Source organism: Podarcis gaigeae (assembly GCF_964106915.1).
Source record: "Podarcis gaigeae genome assembly, chromosome: 13".
In the NCBI taxonomy this organism is placed as follows: Eukaryota; Metazoa; Chordata; class Lepidosauria; order Squamata; family Lacertidae; genus Podarcis; species Podarcis gaigeae.
Window position 1 is genome coordinate 17,407,804 of NC_139689.1, and position 19,349 is coordinate 17,427,152.

General features: G+C 45.8%; 2 protein-coding genes across 3 annotated transcripts in view; one reads left to right on the forward strand and one right to left on the reverse strand.

Moving 5' to 3' along the window:
* Window positions 1–15,271, forward strand: LOC310829280 (ras-related protein Rab-35-like). Its single transcript, XM_083707577.1, has 6 exons — window positions 1–1,640; window positions 10,038–10,088; window positions 11,393–11,516; window positions 11,814–11,938; window positions 13,097–13,221; window positions 13,880–15,271. The coding sequence occupies exons 1-6, from the start codon at window positions 1,586–1,588 to the stop codon at window positions 14,006–14,008; spliced, it is 609 nt and encodes a 202-aa protein (XP_083563703.1). The 5' UTR covers window positions 1–1,585; the 3' UTR covers window positions 14,009–15,271.
* Window positions 15,265–19,349, reverse strand: part of HCFC1R1 (host cell factor C1 regulator 1) — a 4,491-nt gene continuing 406 nt past the window's right edge. The window contains exons 1-6 of one of the 2 annotated variants that reach the window (XM_083707560.1): window positions 18,341–19,244; window positions 18,043–18,236; window positions 16,936–16,986; window positions 16,358–16,522; window positions 16,099–16,272; window positions 15,265–16,011 (exon numbers count right to left, since the gene is read on the reverse strand). In XM_083707560.1, the coding sequence (XP_083563686.1) occupies window positions 15,861–16,011; window positions 16,099–16,272; window positions 16,358–16,522; window positions 16,936–16,986; window positions 18,043–18,236 (735 nt within the window). In that variant the 5' untranslated portion in view covers window positions 18,341–19,244 and the 3' untranslated portion in view covers window positions 15,265–15,860. Of the gene's footprint in view, window positions 16,012–16,098; window positions 16,273–16,357; window positions 16,523–16,935; window positions 16,987–18,042; window positions 18,237–18,340; window positions 19,245–19,349 lie in introns of those variants that run through there. The other variant, XM_083707559.1, reaches the window with a different exon arrangement.

Here is a 19,349-nt window from a genome sequence, read left to right on the forward strand (position 1 = left end):
GCCCCCTCCCGGCTGATTCCAATCGCGCCTTGGCGTTCCATCGGCCCGAGCGGGCGCGAGAGGCGGCGGCTGCTGCGCCTGGGAAGGAGGCGGAGGAAGCGGCGGCAGCAGCAGCAGCAGGAGGGGAGAGGCAGGAAGGAAGCGGCCGCCTGCGAGCTCCGCGGTCATCTGATTCCAGCCCAGCGTCCGGCCGGGAGAGGGACGGAGGGCGACAGCCGCGAGACCCGCCTGGCCTCCCTCCCCTTGCAGATGCGCTCCGCGCCCCTTGCCCAGCCTGAGCCTCCCCTTCCCCCGATCCTTCATTGATTCCCGAGATCCGGGGTTTCCTCGTGCTTCCAGACCCGGCACATCTCTCCCTCTCCTCTCCCTCCTTTCCTCCTTCCCTTTCTCGCCTGTTTTCGTGGCTCTCCTCCTCCTCTCTCTACCCCGCCCCAGCGAATGTTAGGAAAAGAAAAGGCTGCCAGGTCATTTGGAGAGAAACTTTAAGGTCCTTCCGATTGGCTTAGATCCCTTAGGTGGGGGCGAAACTCCCTGCTTTATTTGACCCTCGTTCTCCCCCCCACCCCTTTCTCTTATTTCACTAACCTCCTCTCTCTTCTTCCCCACCCCAATTGAAAGTATCGGTCAATGTCTGGTTGTCACCCCTCTGTTTTACCATTTATTTTTGGATACAGGAAGGCTTTTGGAAGGACTTAAATTCCCCTTCTTTTCTGGATATATATATATTTAAATAATTTCTCTGGTCCTTAATCAGTTCGTTCCTTTTTCCTTTTTTTTGGCAAAACCACAAATTTTGGTCTGAGGATTCGTGTTTCCCCCTCTGTGTTTCCTTTTTTTAATTTTAAAAGCCACCTTTTGGAATAAATCTTCTGTCCTGTATTTTTTTCTGAAAGTTCTGAATTACTTATTTCCTTTGGAGACCTCAGCGTCAAGCTCTTTGTAAACTGCAACACCCTTTGGCACCCCGCTTCTGAATGTGGGAAAAACAGCTCCTTTGGAAAAATATATATATATTCTGTCATTTCCTGATGCTTTTTTCACCTTCCTAATCTTTTTGCTCTGTCCCATCCCATCAGAGGAAGCTTGAGGTCTTAATAAACTGTGGATCTGTGCTACATCTGTGGACTGCCCTCTCTTTTAAAAATCCAAAAACGGCGGATACGCTTTCGACACTGCATTCTACAGATTGTTGACATAGGAAGAAACTCTCTTGGCAGGCTCCAGCGGGTTCCTTTTTGTCATTTGACTTTAAGGAAGCAAAGATCTGGAAAGAGAAGTTTGTAACATCTGCGCTCCAGAAAAAAACAACCCTGGAGGGACTTTTGGCAGAAAGGCAGCCTTAAACTTTCTCATTTCCGAGGAAACAACTGCGTTTGTCAAATCGACCTGATCTTGCATTTGGAAGTTTTTCAGGATCTTCTGGACACGGGAGGAAAAGAGACTGGCATGCTCAACACCGTGTCCTGATTAACTGCAATGGGGCACTGAGGCAGAACAAATTTCCCACTGGAAAGTGTGGGAGTGAGTGGAGAATCCCTGCAGGGAGCGTGAAAGACACAGGAGGAGGAGCTGACCCAGCACATGAATGGCTGCCAAGGATTATGACCACTTGTTCAAACTACTCATCATTGGGGACTCTGGTAAGCATTGGCTGTTTTCCCCTTGTTCCCCAAGTCTTCCATTTTCTCTCTCTTCCCCCCAAACCCACTTTTTCATCTTATTATATTTGGCTGTTCTGTCTCCTGCTGTCTTTTTCATTCCTCTTAAACTATGCTCCTCTCTCTAAACTCATCTCATTCTTTTCAGTTTTCATTCCAGACTCTTAACACATTTCTTCTTATCTGATTTTTTAAATAGCCTTGGTTCCTTGCATCTTTTCCCTCCTTTGGTCTTCCACCTTGTTTCATATATTCCAATTGGTTATCGGTTCAGCATCCCCTCCGCCCCCACTTAAGCCTATTCCTTGTCATTCTTCCTCTTTGTACTCTTGTTTTTTGTTGTTATTCCCACAGCTCTTTCCTTGTTTCTCTTTCATACCTGCAAACATCCTCATGCAATATAAATGTGCACAAGGTAATAAAAAGGTTACTTTTTAATGAATTTGGAAGTAACTGTGATAGGACTGATAGCGCTCTCTTGCCTTGTAACTTTACCCCGTTAGTATCTGGATTTATATTGCCTTCTCTCACTGTTTTAGCATCCCATAATCCCATGGAGATTTATCTTGTGGGAAGCTTACTCACAGTGTACCAAGAGCTTATTCTGGCTGCATGGCAAGCGTGCAGAAGCAGTTTTTTCCACGAGTCTCCCTTGTGCTAATTTCTAGGATTCCCAGCATCCTTTGGGGCCTAGTTGCGCCAACCTGTGAGGGTTGCCACCTAGAAACATTCACACATAGTTTTTTTCGGGGGGGGGGGGGAGAGAAAAACAAGGTGTATGAGTTTGCCTGAGCTGCTACTTGGTAGGAGGAAATTATAGTACTTATACTAAAGCTAACCAAGAATGATACTTCTCAAAATGGCTTCCCAGAATGCTCCTGACTAAGTCATTCTATATACCTGGGTATGTTTCCAATACTGTTCACATTCATTCAAATTTAGCCTGCTATACTTCAGGCCCTGGTCAGCAACTTGCTCTCTTTGCATCTTTCTTAAGACATTCATACATTTAAAGCACTGTGATACCACTTTAAACAGTTATGGCTTCCCCCAGAGAATTCTGGGAGCGGTAGTTTGTTAAGCATGCTGAGAGCTACAAGTCCCAGAGTTCCATGGGAAGAGGCATTAAAACACTCCTGAGAATTATAGCCCTGGGAGGGGAATAGGGGGCCTCCTAACAACTCTCGGCGTGCTTAACAGAGACCCTCTATTCCAGGCACCCCCAACCTCCAGCCCTCCAGATGTTTTGGACTACAGTTCCCATCATCCTTGACCACTGGTCCTGTTAGCTAGGGATCATGGGAGTTGTAGGCCAAAAACATCTGGAGGGCCGCAGGTTGGGGATGCCTGCTCTATTCCCTGGGGGGGGTACAATTCTCAGAGTGGTTTAACAGGCAATACCTCTTCCCAAGGAACTCTGGGAATTTTAATTTGGGGGAGAGGAATAAAAGGTCTCCTAACAACTCTCAGCAGTCTTAAACTACAGATCCCAGAATTCTCTGGGGGAAGCCATGGCTGTTTAAAGTGGCATCACAGCCTTTTAAATGATAGACTCATAGAATTGGAAGGGACCACAAGGGTCATATAGTCCAACCCCCTACAATGCAGGAATCTTTCACCCAATGTGGGGCTTGAACCCACAACCCCGAGATTAAGAGTCTCATGCTCTGTCAACTGAGCTATTGCAGCCCAAGTTGGAATGCACCCCCATTAAAAGAATGGACCTCAGTTAGTCTTTCCATACTCTTAGTATACGACTGGATACAACCCTTAGTAGCTTGGTGCAGGGAGGGAGGGAGGGGAGGGCTCCTAGTTGCTAAGCCATTGTTTAAAATGGGGGTGGGAAGCCTGTGTCCTCCCCAGATATGGTTGGACTCCATCTCCCATAAGCCAGAGCTTTCATGGCCAATGGTCAGGAATGATGGGAGTTGTAGTCCAGCAACATATGAAGGCCCTCAGGTTAGCCAGCCATGGTTTTAAAGCAGTACCTATTCGCCAAATGCATACACAACATGGTTAAGAAAGTCTTTTGGACTTCAGTGCTACACCTACATATCTAGGAGTAAGCCCAACGTGATTCATGGGACTGACTTCTGAGAAATGTTACCTTAATTTTTAAATCTCCTCCAAAAAAATGTGGCAAACCATTCTGTTCAACCCATTGCAGTTCCCCTGCAGTGTTTTTGAGCCCTGATCTCCTGCCATCAGTTCCAAAAAAATAATTGGAACCAAAACTCATAAACTTTGCTACCGAGTCCTGTGTGTCTCATATCACATTTTTTGAGGCGGTCTTGTGAATGCCGACTTCTTCCACAGAAATAGAAACAGCTACTAGCAAATAATATCTACATTTCTAGTTCCCCAAGTGGCTTGCTGTCACTCAAATTCAACACACGAGGTTGCTTGTGGGTGTTTTGTACACAGATGAAAATGAGAGAGAAGCCCTGTCCTCGGGGTTACAAGACTTTGGTGAGGGAAGTGGAAGAAAAAGGTGGAAGAGGAAGGGGATCAGTTTGACAGTGAGCGAAGAGATGAATTACGATCAGGCTGGGGCTTGGCTGATTCCCCCCCCCCCCCCATTGACGGTATTCTTTGCTTGGAAAGGAGTTGTGCAGTCCTTGTTCCTTGAATGGGGTGAGGTGGAGAGGGCCCTTCCCCCTTTGCCTCTGCAGTCACAGGTCCACTGATAGCTGGAACAGAGCTCTTTCTGAGGCACTGGGTTGGGGGAAGAGAAGCCAGCTCCTTGCAGCTGTTCTCTGATGGCTGGAGCCAGGCCTGTCTCCTTGCTGTGGTGGTTTTCCTGCAAAGGGGTGGATGCAATTCTCTTCTCTCTCTCCCTTCTGATCTTGCCTCCCCAGCCTTCTCTCCTTCAGGTTGCACACAAAGAGCTCCGCCAATCATTCCTGTGCAGCTTCTTGGCATTTAAAGTCCTCTATTGCTTCCTGCCGCGAGGCCTTGTCTCGTTTGATATTTATCTTTGTTTCATTTTTCATGCAGTTCCAGACTGGATGTGAATACACATGTGGGAAGCTGCCTTTCCCTGCCTCTGAGCAGTGCTGGCTCTCAGTCAGTATTGGTTGCACTGGCTGGCAGCGGCTTTTTGGGGTTTCAGGCGGGAGCCCTTCCCAGCCCTGTGTGTTTCAGGGTTGAGCCTAGGGCTTCCCAAATTCCAAGCGCGTGCTGAGATTTAAAATGCATCAAAAGCCCAAAGTGGTTGAAGGAAAGAAGCAAGGAGGTGGCGGCTCTGGAATGAATCCTGTTGTTGTAGCAGTTTGCTGTGCAGAGGGGAAAAAGGATTTGCACGATTCCCTGCCCCAGCCTGCTTACAGTCACACGTGGCAATGAAACAGGAGGTAGAAGTGACTTGGAATTAAACCAGCACCTCTGTCTACTGGTTCGTTAAGGCAGACATAATTTACTAGCCATAGCATCTGGCTGTACAACTGGCAGGTCTGGTTGCTGGGGAGGGGGCTTCCCCCCATGGAATAAATTCGGAAATCAGGTGAAATTCTGGGGCTCAGAGATAGGGTTAAAAGGGGTTAGTGTGGCCCCTGCATTCTTGAGGCCTTTATGTCTCCTGCGTGCACCTGCTGATGTAATGAAATACCTGAAGGTAGTTAGAGCTTTCCCAGCTGATCAGGGCTGGCAGGCAGAAGGCCTGATTCGATCAGAAAGGGGGAAAGGGATTCACCAGCCAGGAGTGTTCCCATGTATGCGTGGTACTTCTGAGGTATCCTGATGGAACCAGAGAACTACAATTCCAATCCCTGGAAAATGTTCTGGATTTTTCCCGGAAGTCCCAAATTGCAATCTGGTTTAGTAAACAAAAGCCATGGGGCTCACCTGCAGAGAGCTATTCACAACACGGAAGCTGCCTTGGACTGGCGTTCTACCCCATTCCTTAGGCTCCTACTTTTTTTCTTTTTCAAGGAAACAATTATTTTAATTAACGACACTTTTCCGGGGACAGAAATACCTAATAGGTAATTTTCTACCCCACATGGTGATGTCAATATTGATGGACAACCGCCAAGGGGGGTTCAGGTGGAATACGCAACTTTTTGCCTCTAGCAAGAGCCTGGCTACTCTTATTATACAAATTGCATGAAAAGTAAGCCTGCTTTGGTTTGATCATGAGCATCTTTGAGAATCGCTTGGAGACATGCGGGGAAGGATGAAAGAGGGGGGGTAGTACAGCTTCCTTGTTTCCCATCTTCTACTGCTCCAAATCCCTAGGAAAATCCTCCTCCTCTGAAGGTGATGAGAATACAAGTGCATAGATGCTGAGCAGTGGCTCTGATCCCCTCCAGCTTTCTCTGGGGAACCTTTGGAGCTGCCTTTGGAGACACACAACTGGTAGCTACTTCTCTCTCCCCCTCCTCCTGCCCCAGTTTCCATTCCCTTCTACACATAGTCAGTGGGAGCACTGAGCATGCTCTGTCCCTATTGGGTTGCCTTTGTAGGTGTTTTCCCCTAAATGGCTGCTGTTCTAATTTTGGTACTTCTGCAAACTTTTGAATTCTCCTGTACCTGCTGATATATCATTTTTTAAATGGCCTTGTTTTGGCTACAGCCCTGTTGGCACCCACCAGCCAAGTTTGCCACTCAGTGATGCTTCCCAAGTGATCTCCATCACCTACTGATGCTAACCCTGGGTTAACTACGCATTCTACCCTTGCTCACCTCCATCTCCTCCTCCTTTCTCTGTGGCCACTTCTTTGCCAAGTTGCAAATTTTAAGCTTCTCTGGGCAGAGACTTCCTGTTTTGTGTTTCTTTGTAAAACCCTAGGTGCAGGGATGGCAGTATAACAAGCCCACCATGGAAGCCTTAAAAGGCTTAAAAGGCCGTCTCCTCCCATACAAGCCTGTTTATGGGTTAAGATAGGGATACCTTTAAAGCCCTAAATGGCCTCAGTCCAGTATACCTGAAGAAGCATCTCCACCCCCATCGTTCTGCCCGGACGCTGAGGTCCACTGCCAAGGGCCTTCTGGCGGTTCCCTCACTGCAAGAAGCCAAGTTACAGGGAACCAGGCAGAGGGCCTTCTTGGTAGTGGCACCCTCCCTGTGGAACGCCCTCCCACCAGATGTCAAAGAGAACAACAACTACCAGACTTTTAGAAGACATCTGAAGGCAGCCCTGTTCAGGGAAGTTTTTAATGTGTGACATTTTAATGTATTTTTTAATCTTTGTTGGAAGCCGCCCAGAGTAGCTGGGGAAATTCAGCCAGATGGGCGGGGTACAAATAATAATTATCTCCAGATCTTCTCTGTTTCATCTTTAGAGGTGCATTCAGTGGGACAATACTTTTAAAGCTCTCTTATACCACTTTGACAGTCATGGAGGATCCTGGGAACTGTAGTTTAAGGGTGCTCTGAATTGTAGGTCTCTGGGGGAAGCCATGACTGTAATGGTGTAAGAGTTTAAATGAATGGTGTGGATGTGACCTGATATTTTCATCTCATGAAGATCTTTTTGTAAAAAAAGAATTGGGAACCTTTTGGTTTTGGGCATTCCCTAATGGTTGGTGCAGAGTTTAGGGTTCTTGGGCTGTTTCTAGACAGGTGTTCCTTGTGGGATCAGTGCTCCTCATTGCAGCATCCATACATCAAAATGCCAGTCCGTATTTCCCCCCCTTTTAATCTGGATTAGAAAGGTTCAGAAAAGGGCAGTCAAAATGATGGGGGGGGGGGGCAGAATAGAACAACTCTCCAACAAATAAAGGTTGCAGCATTTCAGACTTTTTGGTTTAGAGAAACAGTGTGTAAGAGTTGACAGAAGTTGACGAAATTATGCATAGCATGAAGAAAAAGGATAGACAAATGTTTTTCTCAGTCTCTCCACGTTAGAATTTGTGGACATTCAGTGAAACTAATGTTGCAAGATTCCGGAAAGAGAAGAGAAAGCACTGAGTTGCTTTGTAAGACACAATGTGTATTTGTATGAGAGAAACAAAGGTAGGGATATATATTTTCTATATAAAAATGTGTAACATGTAACCAGGCACAAAATAGTTTAAAAGTTATTTGTATGCAGTAATGGCAGGCCAAAAAAAAAGAAAAGAAAAAAGACAGAACACCAGGTGCTAGAAGTAAGATTTACTCCAGGTCTGATGTATTTTGTAAAAAACAAAACCAAAAACCTTCCTCAGGAGCGCTGTAAATATATGAGTAACATAACACAGGAAATCGGCTATTAAGTACTGTACAAAATACTGTATAATAATGAGTTCCAGCTGATACAAATGGTTTGATATTGGGTTTGTTGGTTACTTTTGAGCCTCACTAATGGGAATTTTTGGTAGTTCTCAATATTTAGGAGTTGGCTCATTTGTATGTTTTCTGCTTTCAAAAAGGTTTTGTTATACGTTTTGTTTACATACCTTCAATTCCTCCACTAACTTTTTCTTTTTACAAGGGTTAGATTGAAAACTTTTGTCTGTCATATATTCTGTATGTGATTGTGTGAATGGAGGTCTCTTCAGGCATTCAGCTGAACATGGGAATGCCAAACTGTGTAGGGTGTGTGTGTGCGCGCACGTATGCATGCATGCATGCCAGGTCTGACTTTGGTTTGGTTGTTCTGGCTCTCCCCTTGCTCAGCCACCGTGTTCTGCTTTGTAAGTCGCTTTGAGCTGCTTTTGGGGGGGGGGGGGAAAGTTAAGTAAATTTAATTGATAATAATGTTTCATGGGGAAACTCTGCATAGGGATTTGATTTGCATTTGCTTAAACGCGAGGAAAACTGCGCGGTCGAGAACTCTGATAACGGCACCTGAACACACATAAGTGTTGGTTTTTTTAAAAGTAATATTTATTAAGGCTTTGAAAGATTGCAAAATTAAAGAAAAAGAAAAGAAAAAAAGAGCAAAAACACAGAGAAATAAAAACAATTAAGAGAAAAAAGAAAAAAACAAATCAATCCTTTCATAACTTATCTTTCATTTGCTTGTTTCCTTGACCTCCTCACACCTCCCTTTTTTGTATTCTAGTTCAATTAGCTATTTCAGCAAATCCTTTCCATCTTTGTTTTTATCCTAATAATTTATCTTAATATAATGTAACTTTACATTCTCACCAATTAACAATCTATTTTTACTTAATCTTTTATAACATTTCTGCTAAAACCACGTAACTTCATTCCAACATCCTTCTAACATTCCTTAATTTTACAATGTTTCTGTAGATAAACTTTAAATTTCTTCCAATCTTCTTCCACCGACTCTGAACACACATAAGTGTTACGTATTATATTTTGGACTTGCTATCCCTGGGCCTGGAATAAATTTCTGGCACTTGGGATTCTTTCTTCCCTTACTGCCTGCTGTTGGCGCCACCTGGCCTTTGCGCGTAGCAAAATGGCAACCGCGAGGGCGTCCTTCCATTTTGGAGTGGCGCAGGGAGGCCTCTGTATCTCCTTGAGGGCCCAAAGGCGTCACTCTGTGTACGAAGGGGGCCTGCTGAATTTGCAACCGCTTTGCAGGGAGGCCGGCGTGCATCAGGAGCTTTAAAGTATGGCTGTGACTCCGCTGAAGAAAGGGTGGCGGCGGAGTGGGCTTGCAAAGCTGAGTGGACAAGCCAGTGTGGTGTAGTGGTTAAGAGCGGTGAACTCGTAATCTGGTGAACCGGGTTCGCTTCCCCGCTCCTCCACATGCAGCTGCTGGGTGACCTTGGGCTAGTCACACTTCTCTGAAGTCTCTCAGCCCCATACACCTCACAGAGTGTTTGTTGTGGAGGAGGAAGGGAAAGGAGAATGTTAGCTGCTCTGAGACTCCTCAGGGTAGTGATAAAGCGGGATATCAAATCCAAACTCTTCTTCTTCTACCCTTTTGGGGTCATGTCAGCAGGTGACACCATGCATTAGAAGGGTTGGGTTTGTCAGGTGGAGGTGGCTCTGCCCAGTTATGCCACATGAGGTAATATTGACACGGCTACAACTGCAGCCTTGAGAGACGCCTCCCTGTCATTCAATTTCCTCCTCGGAGCACTCCCTCCCACTCCATATCCCAGTGTGCTCAGTGACTCCCCACAAATAAATTCACTTGTATATATCCCATTTTCTCTCTCTGCCCCACCTCCCCCCAATGCAGATTGTGTTCCCTGAAGTCATGTGACCTAATCCAGAGTCCTCATGCCTCCCCACCCCCCATAATCCCTTGCTGCTCTCTGCCCTTGAATGGGATACAATAGCTTTGGGTGGGAGTGGCCGTCTTGAGCAAATATGCTAGTTAGGTGTGTTTGCTTTGGGTGGGGAGCTGGCAACCTTTGCTGAGGTGATTATGTTTGCATCAGAGGCCATCGAAAACAAAGCTGGGAGGATGTTAAAGATCCATCCTATATAAAGTTTGTGCAACCTGTTTCTTTTTTTCTTTTCCTGTCCAGGGGTGGGGAAAAGCAGTCTTCTACTTCGCTTTGCGGACAACACCTTCTCTGGTAAGTGCTGCCCTTTGTTCTCACTCATTAGATAGCCGGGGTCGGACTCGGACCCAAGAGCGACCAGGGTTCGAATCCCCGCTCAGCTATGAAACTCACTGGGTCACTGTGGGCCAGTCACAGTCTCAGCCTAACCTACCTTTCAGGGTTCTTGGGTGAATAAAATGGGGAGGAAGAGAACCGCAGAGTGTTTGAAATTTGCCAGGCACATTTTGTGCCTGGCTATCGGCCACTTGCGACCAAGTGAAGATGCCCTGGCGCCAGGATGGCACCTGACATCTCCACCATCTGGAGGTGCATGACTAGGGATCCTTGGATATTGACTGTTTTCACACACCAGCAACATGTCCTGTAGAATTCTATCTGTTCTATTTTCATCTGCACCATCATAATGAATTTCAGGAGCCAAAAAGTCATATTGAAAAATAGGACTTTTGAACTGTCTGCCCCCAAAATGGCAACTTAGGCACTCCATTTTTGCGACTGTAACCCTGGTTTAAGCAGCCATTTGGCACCTAGCGTATAGATCTGAGTTTCTAATGCTGGAGCCACATATGCCGCCTTGAGCGCTTTGGAAGAGAATGGGATAAATAAAGAGCTGTTCTCAACACACAGATCAGGTAGGAGCCAAGACTGCCAACCTATCAAGCATATTGCAACAGCGGCCATATTCTCTCATTATTTCAACCCCTTCCTCAGGTCTTATGAAAGGGAGAGCAGGGACGAGCCCATTGCTCCCACTGCCTCTTGCACATTCCCATTCATGCAGCCCCTCTCCCATGTGTTGGGGGGCAGAATGTCGGCAGAAGGGGCTACTGGAAAAGGCTCCCCATGTAATGTAGAACCCAGATCTTCCTGCAGTCTTAAACCACGCAGAGAGTCTGCTTGAGTAGAGCAGAGTCCTCACTGCAGGTATTCAGATGAAGATGAGACACTTGCCCAAAGCCACCCTGTGAATCTGTTGCTAAAGGTGGGATTATCCCCTAGACCCAACCTGCATCTCATCCCAGTTTTATCCACTGTGATGACTGCAATGTCCTTTGGTGTTTCAGCCACCACAGTGTAAGTGCCCTTTGACTCCAAGAATTATGAGTTGCCTGTTTTATGGTCACCTGTTTCTATCTCTGTGTTGTACATATTTTTATCTTCCTGTTATCTGTAGTTCCCCATATAATTTTTTTTTTTTGGGGGGGTGATTTCCCACTGGAAAATTTCTAGTTTTGTTAAATCTCCGTGCCAGTATTTTTCTCCTCCTGTCCTCTGACCTCCTGCTCTAACTTTTCCCTTCCGCATGTCTCTCCCAGGCAGCTATATCACAACCATTGGGGTAGATTTCAAGATTCGGACGCTAGTGATAAATGGAGAGCGAGTGAAACTGCAGATCTGGGACACTGCTGGACAGGAACGGTTCCGAACCATCACTTCCACGTAAGCATGGCATAGATGTGGGGTATGCCTGGGTATTCTGGGGGCAGGATGGAGGGTGGAGGTTATTTTGAACTCTTTTTGAGGGATGTGGATTGGCTCTGATGCACGTATATGGGGAGCAAGCTGCCTTGAAACTTAGTTAACAGGTGGGATAAAATCCACAATGAAAAGATGTGGAAAGTTTGGGATTTCTGGTTTCAGAGCAAATAACCCTTTTTTAATGTTTTCTGGGAGAGGTGCAGAGGTTTATTCTAGGATAGGGAACCCATTTTATGATCTCTCTTTCTGCTGTGACAGGTATTACCGTAACACGCATGGTGTCATCATCGTCTATGATGTGACGAATGCGGAGTCTTTTGTCAATGTCAAGCGTTGGCTGCACGAGATTGGGCAGAACTGTGACAGCGTCTGCAAGATCTTGGGTGAGTGAATCAGAGTTGAAATCCTAGCTTCTCACATTCAGTCGTCTAGTGTTTAACGGACATGTGTTCACAGCATACTGAAACCTAGTTATCTAAGCTGAAGGCCAAAAGATTTTCCCAAGATGCAGTGCTCTTATTCATGCTGGGTCAGGTGGATGCATTAATACCCCAGATAAGTATGACTTGTATTTTAACTTTGGGATGTACCAGTAGGTTTGGGGAACAGGAAACCTAAGCCCTGAGGTTTAGGCTAGAATCACACATAGTGCATTCTGGTTAATATAGGAGCAAATATGCACTTCTGAGCCATCAGTGGAAGTTCTTTCTGGACTACTGTGGATTCATTTGTGGATGGAACAGGCTGTGGAGGTGATGATTTAACCCCCTTTAGAAATGTTAGAAATTACCTAACATTTTCTAAGTGTTGCACATATATTAAGAGGCAAGATGCTCTGCCCGCAGGCTCACAAGCAAATAGACATGACACAAAAGTGAAAGGAATGGAGATCAAAGCAAATGCTGGCGCAGCCAAAGGATGGTCTCCCCGCCCCCAATGTTCTTTCTGGGAGGCAGCAGAGGGTATAGCCTTCAAGCAGCCCTAAGTCACCTGGCTGGTGGTGCTCTATGTTCCTTCATGTCGGGAGAAGGGAAGCACTGCATCCTGTGTGCAGTTGCTTGGAGTGGGGTTCAGACCATGTGCACTTAATGGGTAGCAGGGTCTTGGGCAGATAATTTTTTCCCCATAACCTCCTTCCTGATCCTTTAAAAAAAAGAAAACCTTAAGGTACCAGGGCTTGACCTTGGACTTTCCATGTGGGAAGCATGTGCTGCACAACTGAGCTAAGGTCACAGGTGGCTTTAAAGCTTTTTCTAGGGAAAGTTGTTCCTAACAACTTAAATTGGTGCAATAAATGGCTCTCTGATCTAACTTGACAATCTGGTTTCTGTTGAGCGGTTGTACTGCCTCAGCTTGGTAGCTTATGGGGCAATTTTCCTTTGAATACTCTGGTTTGGGAATTCGCCGTACTCTTTTTGTCTACACCGCTGGTACTCTTACAGTATTTCCTCTGGTAATAATTAAGGCTGTTGGATCCCTCTTTGTTGCATTTGATTCCGCTTCTGATTCCTCCTCCTTCCTCTCCCCCAAATTGTCATCAGTGGGTAACAAATGCGAGGACCCATCGCGGAAGCAAGTGGAGACAGCCGACGCCCGGAGGTTCAGTGAGCAAATGGGAGTCCGCCTCTTTGAAACCAGCGCCAAGGAAAACCTCAATGTGGAAGAGGTATTGGACTGACTGTGTGTGTGTGTGTGTGTGTGTGGAGACGGGAAGAATGAAAACACACAGTACTTATACAACAGGGATGGGGAACCAATTTGGCCCCCAAATTACACCCCTTGCCCATCAGTGAGGTCAACTGATGGGTAGGAGGATAGGGTTTAATCCTGCATTGGTTGTGAACAGGACTGCGTAGCCTAGTCGGCAGGATTTAATTTTCAGTCATCAGTGAATTAAATATCGGAACCTTAAATGGGAAGTGGGGTGGGCCTCTTCCTTTTTACGTTCCTGATCTTGGGGACTTGAAAGAGAAGAGGGAGGTTTGCAAAAAGCCTTTGCAAGCCTCTTTGCTCCCCTTTCAGCTCCAGAGCTTGTTCCGATCTTGAGCGTGTGGGAGAAGAGGCTTGCAAAAGGGGTTTTGACTGGTGGGTGCCCCTGCTGCATGTCAGTCACGAGGCACAATAATGTGATTGACAGGTAGGTGCTCTCTCAGCCACCCATCCACTTTATCCTGCGAGGTAGATCCTGATAAGGATTTGGCCTGTGAGCCAAGAATACCCCCCACTCCCTATTAAAATGTCTCTGTGCCTAATGGGTGTGTGTGCGCGCGTGCATTGTTGGTAGGGAAAGGCAGGCCCATCACTCTATTTTTCCTCCGCTACAGATGTTCAATGCCATCACAGCCATGGTGCTCCGGACTAAACAGGAAAATCTGGCACGGCTCCAGCAGCAGAATGAGGTTGTCAAAATCAACAAGCCCAAAAAGAAACCGTCTGTCAAGAAATGCTGCTGAAGGGACACCCCCTGTGTTCTCCTCTTCCTCCCTGCCCCAAAATCCTGAGAATGACTGACTGGACTGTGGAAGGGCTGGGTGGGTGGGTAAAAATAGCTGCCGTTATGTGCGCATGTGTGGTGGGGGAGGGGGGTCCTGGAATCCTGGTGGGAGGGCACGGGCGTCTGTGTGAATGAATGCCCACAGCACTGGAATGGCACTCCCCTCCCGACAACCCTTGGAGAGGTTGAGTTGCTGGAATGGAAAAATCTATATACTGGCGCTGAAATCCCTTCTTGCATTGGGGATAGAGGCGGGGGAACATTGAAGAGCATTAAAAACAAACAATGCTGAAACAAATTGCATAAAGGTGATGAATAGGAGGATGAGGGGCATTCTCTACTTCCAGAAAACAAAAATGACCTCTGCAGTGTTGCCTATAAACTCTTCTCATGTATTTTACTTCTCGTCTTCCTCTGACCTCCATTCCCACCCTGTGTTGCCATGGCGCAGTGCAGCTCGAGTATCCATTGTTGGGTCACTGTGATACGTGTGTGTGTGTTGCGGGAGAAATATGTGTATTTCTTTTTAAGGGGGAGGACAATACAGTTGTACCTGTGACTAATGAGGGGTAGGATGAAACTGGGGGAATCCAGTGCCTCAATTCACAATACTTCACCTAGCAATAGTGGGGATTGCCCCAATTTTCTTCTTGGCTTGCGTTTGCTAAGAAATGTGGTCAGAATACTGTCCTGAGGCCTGGGTTAAAATCCAGGATGCAAACCTCTCCTACTTGGGTTTGGAATAGGATTGTTCATCTCTTCCCAATAACCCCTCTCCAGTCTCAGAGCAAATTGTCATGTATATTCATATTCAAAACAAGGTTGGGGTTGGAAAGGTCTCTTTGAAACCTCCCTGCCTTGTATTAGCAATTGGGGTACCATCCTGTCAGCCCAGCCTCCCTCCTGAAACTGAGGAACTAATCAGAAGGTGTGTATATGCCAAACTTGGAATATGAAACACTGTTTGGATCTGGGAGGTGGGTCTCCACCCCACAACTCCAAAATGGTGGGTACAACAGGGTTGAAATTGTATCTGCCCTCCCACCTCTGTCTTTAAATATGGGGACCTTCTGACTGTGCAATACGTCTGCTTCATGAATTATTTTATATACACAAAAATGAATTATGTACATAATTAAAACATCTTGTGTTAACCCACTGCTAATGGCATTAAACCTGTCAAGGAGACACCACTGTTCAATAAAGAAATTTAGATATGAAACCACCTCTTATTCTTTTATTTCTCCAAAATGTGGCTACCCATCCTTTGGTGGATTTTTTGGTCATATTTCCATCTGTTGATACCCTCTGGAATAACATCTTGTTTTCAGCTCTCTGGAAGTAAAAGGTCAAGATGCTGCTCCCGCAAGGAAAGAGAAAATGTTAGTTGATCTTCACACAAACATTTTTTTTTTGTAGGGTGGGGTATCAGCTCTCTGATAAAATAAAAAGGAGAAGTTCAGAAAGCTCATTTTGAAACTGCTTCTAAAAAGCAATATTAACATTCTAAGTCATAGCACCTTGAGACACCACAGTTGCACTTTTTCCTAAGTACTGGCATCTTCCCTATTGGAAAAGAAAATAGCAATATGCACACACACCAGAAAAGACCACACACACATTTTTACATCTAGTAGAGGGGAGAGGATCAGATTATTGCAGTCGGTTGAAAAATGATGGGTGTTCCTATGTTGCTGTAAAAAAAATTGCAATCAAATGTGTTGATGCTGGATAATGATGTCATTTGTTGAAAGTCTGACAGGCCAACCGGAAAAAAAGAGTTTTGGCTTTAGACCAAGATGGGTGAAAGCTCATATTTCCATTTCCTCTTGTATTGCCGCTGCTGCTTGCTGAGGCTGTGCAGGAGAGCTGAGGGCAGATGGGATAGCCATCAATGTCCGGATACTGTGAAAGCCTGAGTTACTAGGAGGGCTCCAAAGGACCACTTCTGTACAAGGATTCCTGTAAGAATGAAGGAGGATGCTAGTTACTGATGCAAATGATTTTGCTTTCTAGTGTTCCTCTTCCCAAGTCTTATGCTATACTTACAGAGAAAGAAATACCTCTTCAGGCACAAGGCTGACTTCTCCAACAGGCTCTTGTAGGAAGGATAGATGTGCCAGTATGGGGCAATCTGCCATAATGAATTCCCCATCCACAAGTACACTGTTGTGCTCATCCTCGTCTGAACTAGCTTCTTCACTTGCTCCATCTTGGGACAGCCTGAGAGAGAGAAAATCTCACACAATGAAGCCTTGTTATTCTGCTTCTCTGACTGCCCCCCTCACAAAGCAGTGGTCCCCAGTACCTCTGCTGCAGTTCTTTCAGGCGTGCATATGCTTCCTGCCACTTGGGATCTTCATCGTAGAGAGGGAAACCGTTGGAGCTGTAGACATGGTCATTGTCCAGGCTAAGAGAGTTGAAGCGGGCAGCCATCTTGTCCTCTGAGAGGAAGTGTTTGGAACTGGGTTCCCTGTTGGGGCACAGAGAGCAATGGCAAGGAGCCCAGGGTCCAGTGACACCAACCCTGTCCCGTACCAATTCATGCCAAGCACGCTTTCCCCACTCTGCCCTTCAGCATGGCCCATCATGCACTGCAGCACATTAAGGCAAACAGGAGAGCTTTCCAAATTCATTTGGCATTTTTAGTGTCGGATACAAAAAGCACACACTTACTTAAATGAAAATTGTATGTTCAATAGTTTATTCATTGTTCTCAGAAAACTACAATGGAATATATTTAATCAGCAAAAAAAAAGCTTTCAAGAAAACATGATGCAATTGTAACCTGTATATGGAAGAAGAAAGTGGAATATGAAGATAGAAGTTTCTAGCCCCACTCACTTCATGCACCAGCCATAACTCCTCATCTCACGTCACACTTACTGATCTCTATGCTCCAGATGGCGTTTGAAAGCGAAGGATGTTGACCGGCACCTAAAACAAAAAGCTACAGTTGTACTCGAGACCCAAAGATCTCCCCACGCTGGTTGCTCCTCTCCCACTGGTCCCTCTTTTACTGTAATTATAAAAGCTGTGCTTCTTCCTCTTCGCAGACCCCAAAGTCCATGGGTTTGCAGGGCCCCTCCTTCCTTCCCCACAGCACTGAATTAGGTTTTTTCTCTTCTCCCCACCCACACCCACTCAGGGCCATAGCTGGGGGGGGGGTGAGGTAGGGCCCTGTAAGGGGCGAAGGCAAGGAGTGGGCGCAAAATGGGTTAAAAACATGTACATAAATAGGTCTATAAATAAAAGTTTTTAAATATGAGTGTGAATTGAATTGGTTGGGGGGTAGAGTTGGAGGAGAGGCAGAAAGAAGAGCTAATTTGTCCGTGGCTAGGGGGCGCAATCTGGACGGTTCTGCCAGGGGCGCAAGATCACCTAGCTACGGCTCTGTACCCACCCCATATTCTTTAAAGCCCTTTACAGAACCAGAATGCTTGAAGGACTGCATACTTCTATTTATACTTTAAAATATTTAGCCAAGAATCTTCTACAAGTGTGCCAGCCATATGAGACAAGGTATGAGACAGCAGGAGTGAAATACCTCCCCCAGGGAGGCTTGCCTAGTGCCTACTTTGCTGGCAAGTAAATACATTTTACATGTTTTACACTGCTGAGTTTCACTGTCTTGTTACAGTTATTTTACCTAAATTGTGTGTGAACTGTATTGCAAAGTGCCTTCAGAATATATAAAGTCCTGTAATCAATTAAGTAAGTTCCCTGCAAGTTTATGACTGTTTCCCACTGTCTGCCCTTTTGCCTCTTTCCTCCAGAACTAAGCTGCAAAATAAAAAGCCCAACAAAATGGCTGCATTTTCCTTCCCTGGCATGTTTTTTAAACCTTCCAGCAGGTGGGTCACCTTTTTGCCTGTGAATAAATGCCAGAGAGGTGGGCGCTATCAAAATCCACTTTTCTCTCCCTCAACCCATCCTCAAAATGTATCCTTTCCTCTTCACCCAAGCAAAAAGCCTCATTGTAAACATGCTTACCGGGACTGTTGTATTTTATTGAAGTTCACCAAGCCCTGGCTTTGCCTTATCCATGGCATTCTGCGTGCTGTGTGCCGCTGCCTGCCGGAGGACATGGTGTGGCTCCAACCCCTGCTCCCAGCCAAGAAGGAGCAGCACGTAGATGGGCTGGATGGAATAATTGTTGGCGATTGCTGGCCAGTTGTCTCATCCATCTGTGAGGTAAAACATGAAGGAGGTTAAACTGAGACTCTCCTCTGTAGCACCAATCCTGCCCTGAAACACTGTTAGTGCAAGGGAGCTGTTGAATCACACTCACCTATGAAAAAGTTGTCTATTTTTAAAGGATTGTTCTGGAGCCTTCAGCCCAATGCAAAGTGGAGCTTGTATATTGATGGAAGTGGGTTATTGTGTGTTAGAAAGGATTTGAGAGAGCATCCTAGGTTTTATACTTGGTTCAGGCAGAACACTGACCAGGCCTGAAGAGCCTTCTCGTTACCCTGTATATGACTGAGCATGGCCGATGATCCTCTGAAGCTGTGCACTTTAGGGGGCAATTGATATGAGCAAGGAAGCTGGTCTCATGTGATCGTTTTATTAAGTGGGCCCTTTGCATACTGTTAAATCCTATTTGTTCCTATTTTGTCTGTAAGCCGCCTCAAGTCTCTGCCAGGGAAAAGGGGTGGTGCATAAATAAATAAAATCCTTCGGAAAAGCCACTGCATTAGATGTTGCATCTGTTGTCTTCAGGTGCTTTTCAAGCTGCTCATTTTGAGATGTAAGGCTGAGTCCCACATACAAAGCTCCTTCCTGTCTCTTATCAGGTAAGGTCTTATCAGATGCTGTTTAGGTTTCCAACACCTTAATCAAGCAAAGTGTTTCCATCAGATAGCGGTGGTCTTTATACTGGATAACTCTTGGAAGTTGTGCATAAATCTAGAACGCAGTGTGTCTGTTCAAAGTACGTAATACCTGATGTAAGGTTACCCTGGATTCATTGGAAAAAATCTGGTAACCTTAACCTGATGGTTGTGTAGGATTCAGCTCTACCATCCTTAAAAGTGTTATGTGTGTTTTTGATGTTGAGTTGCTAATGTGTTAGTGATAACTCTGCAACTGCCCCTTTTTGTCCTAAAGACTCATGATCTAAAAAGGGCAGCAGGTCCCTCTCCCGTGATCCTTAAGGCCACTTCAGGATAAAGGAAGTTTGCTTTGACCCGACTGGCGCTTAGCTCTGCCTGCCAAGGTTTGGGAATCCCAGCAGTCTTTGCGCTCACAGGCAGCCATTTAAAAACGCTCCCATGGTGCCTTGCTATAGGGCTAACCGA

Excerpts from the sequence above, each read along its gene's own strand:
- LOC310829280 (XM_083707577.1), top strand. The coding sequence starts at position 1,586 with ATGGCTGCCAAGGATTATGACCACTTGTTCAAACTACTCATCATTGGG. Across the intron at positions 11,939-13,096 it reads CAGCGTCTGCAAGATCTTGG|TGGGTAACAAATGCGAGGAC; the intron begins GTGAGTGAATCA and ends AATTGTCATCAG. Across the intron at positions 13,222-13,879 it reads AAAACCTCAATGTGGAAGAG|ATGTTCAATGCCATCACAGC; the intron begins GTATTGGACTGA and ends CCTCCGCTACAG.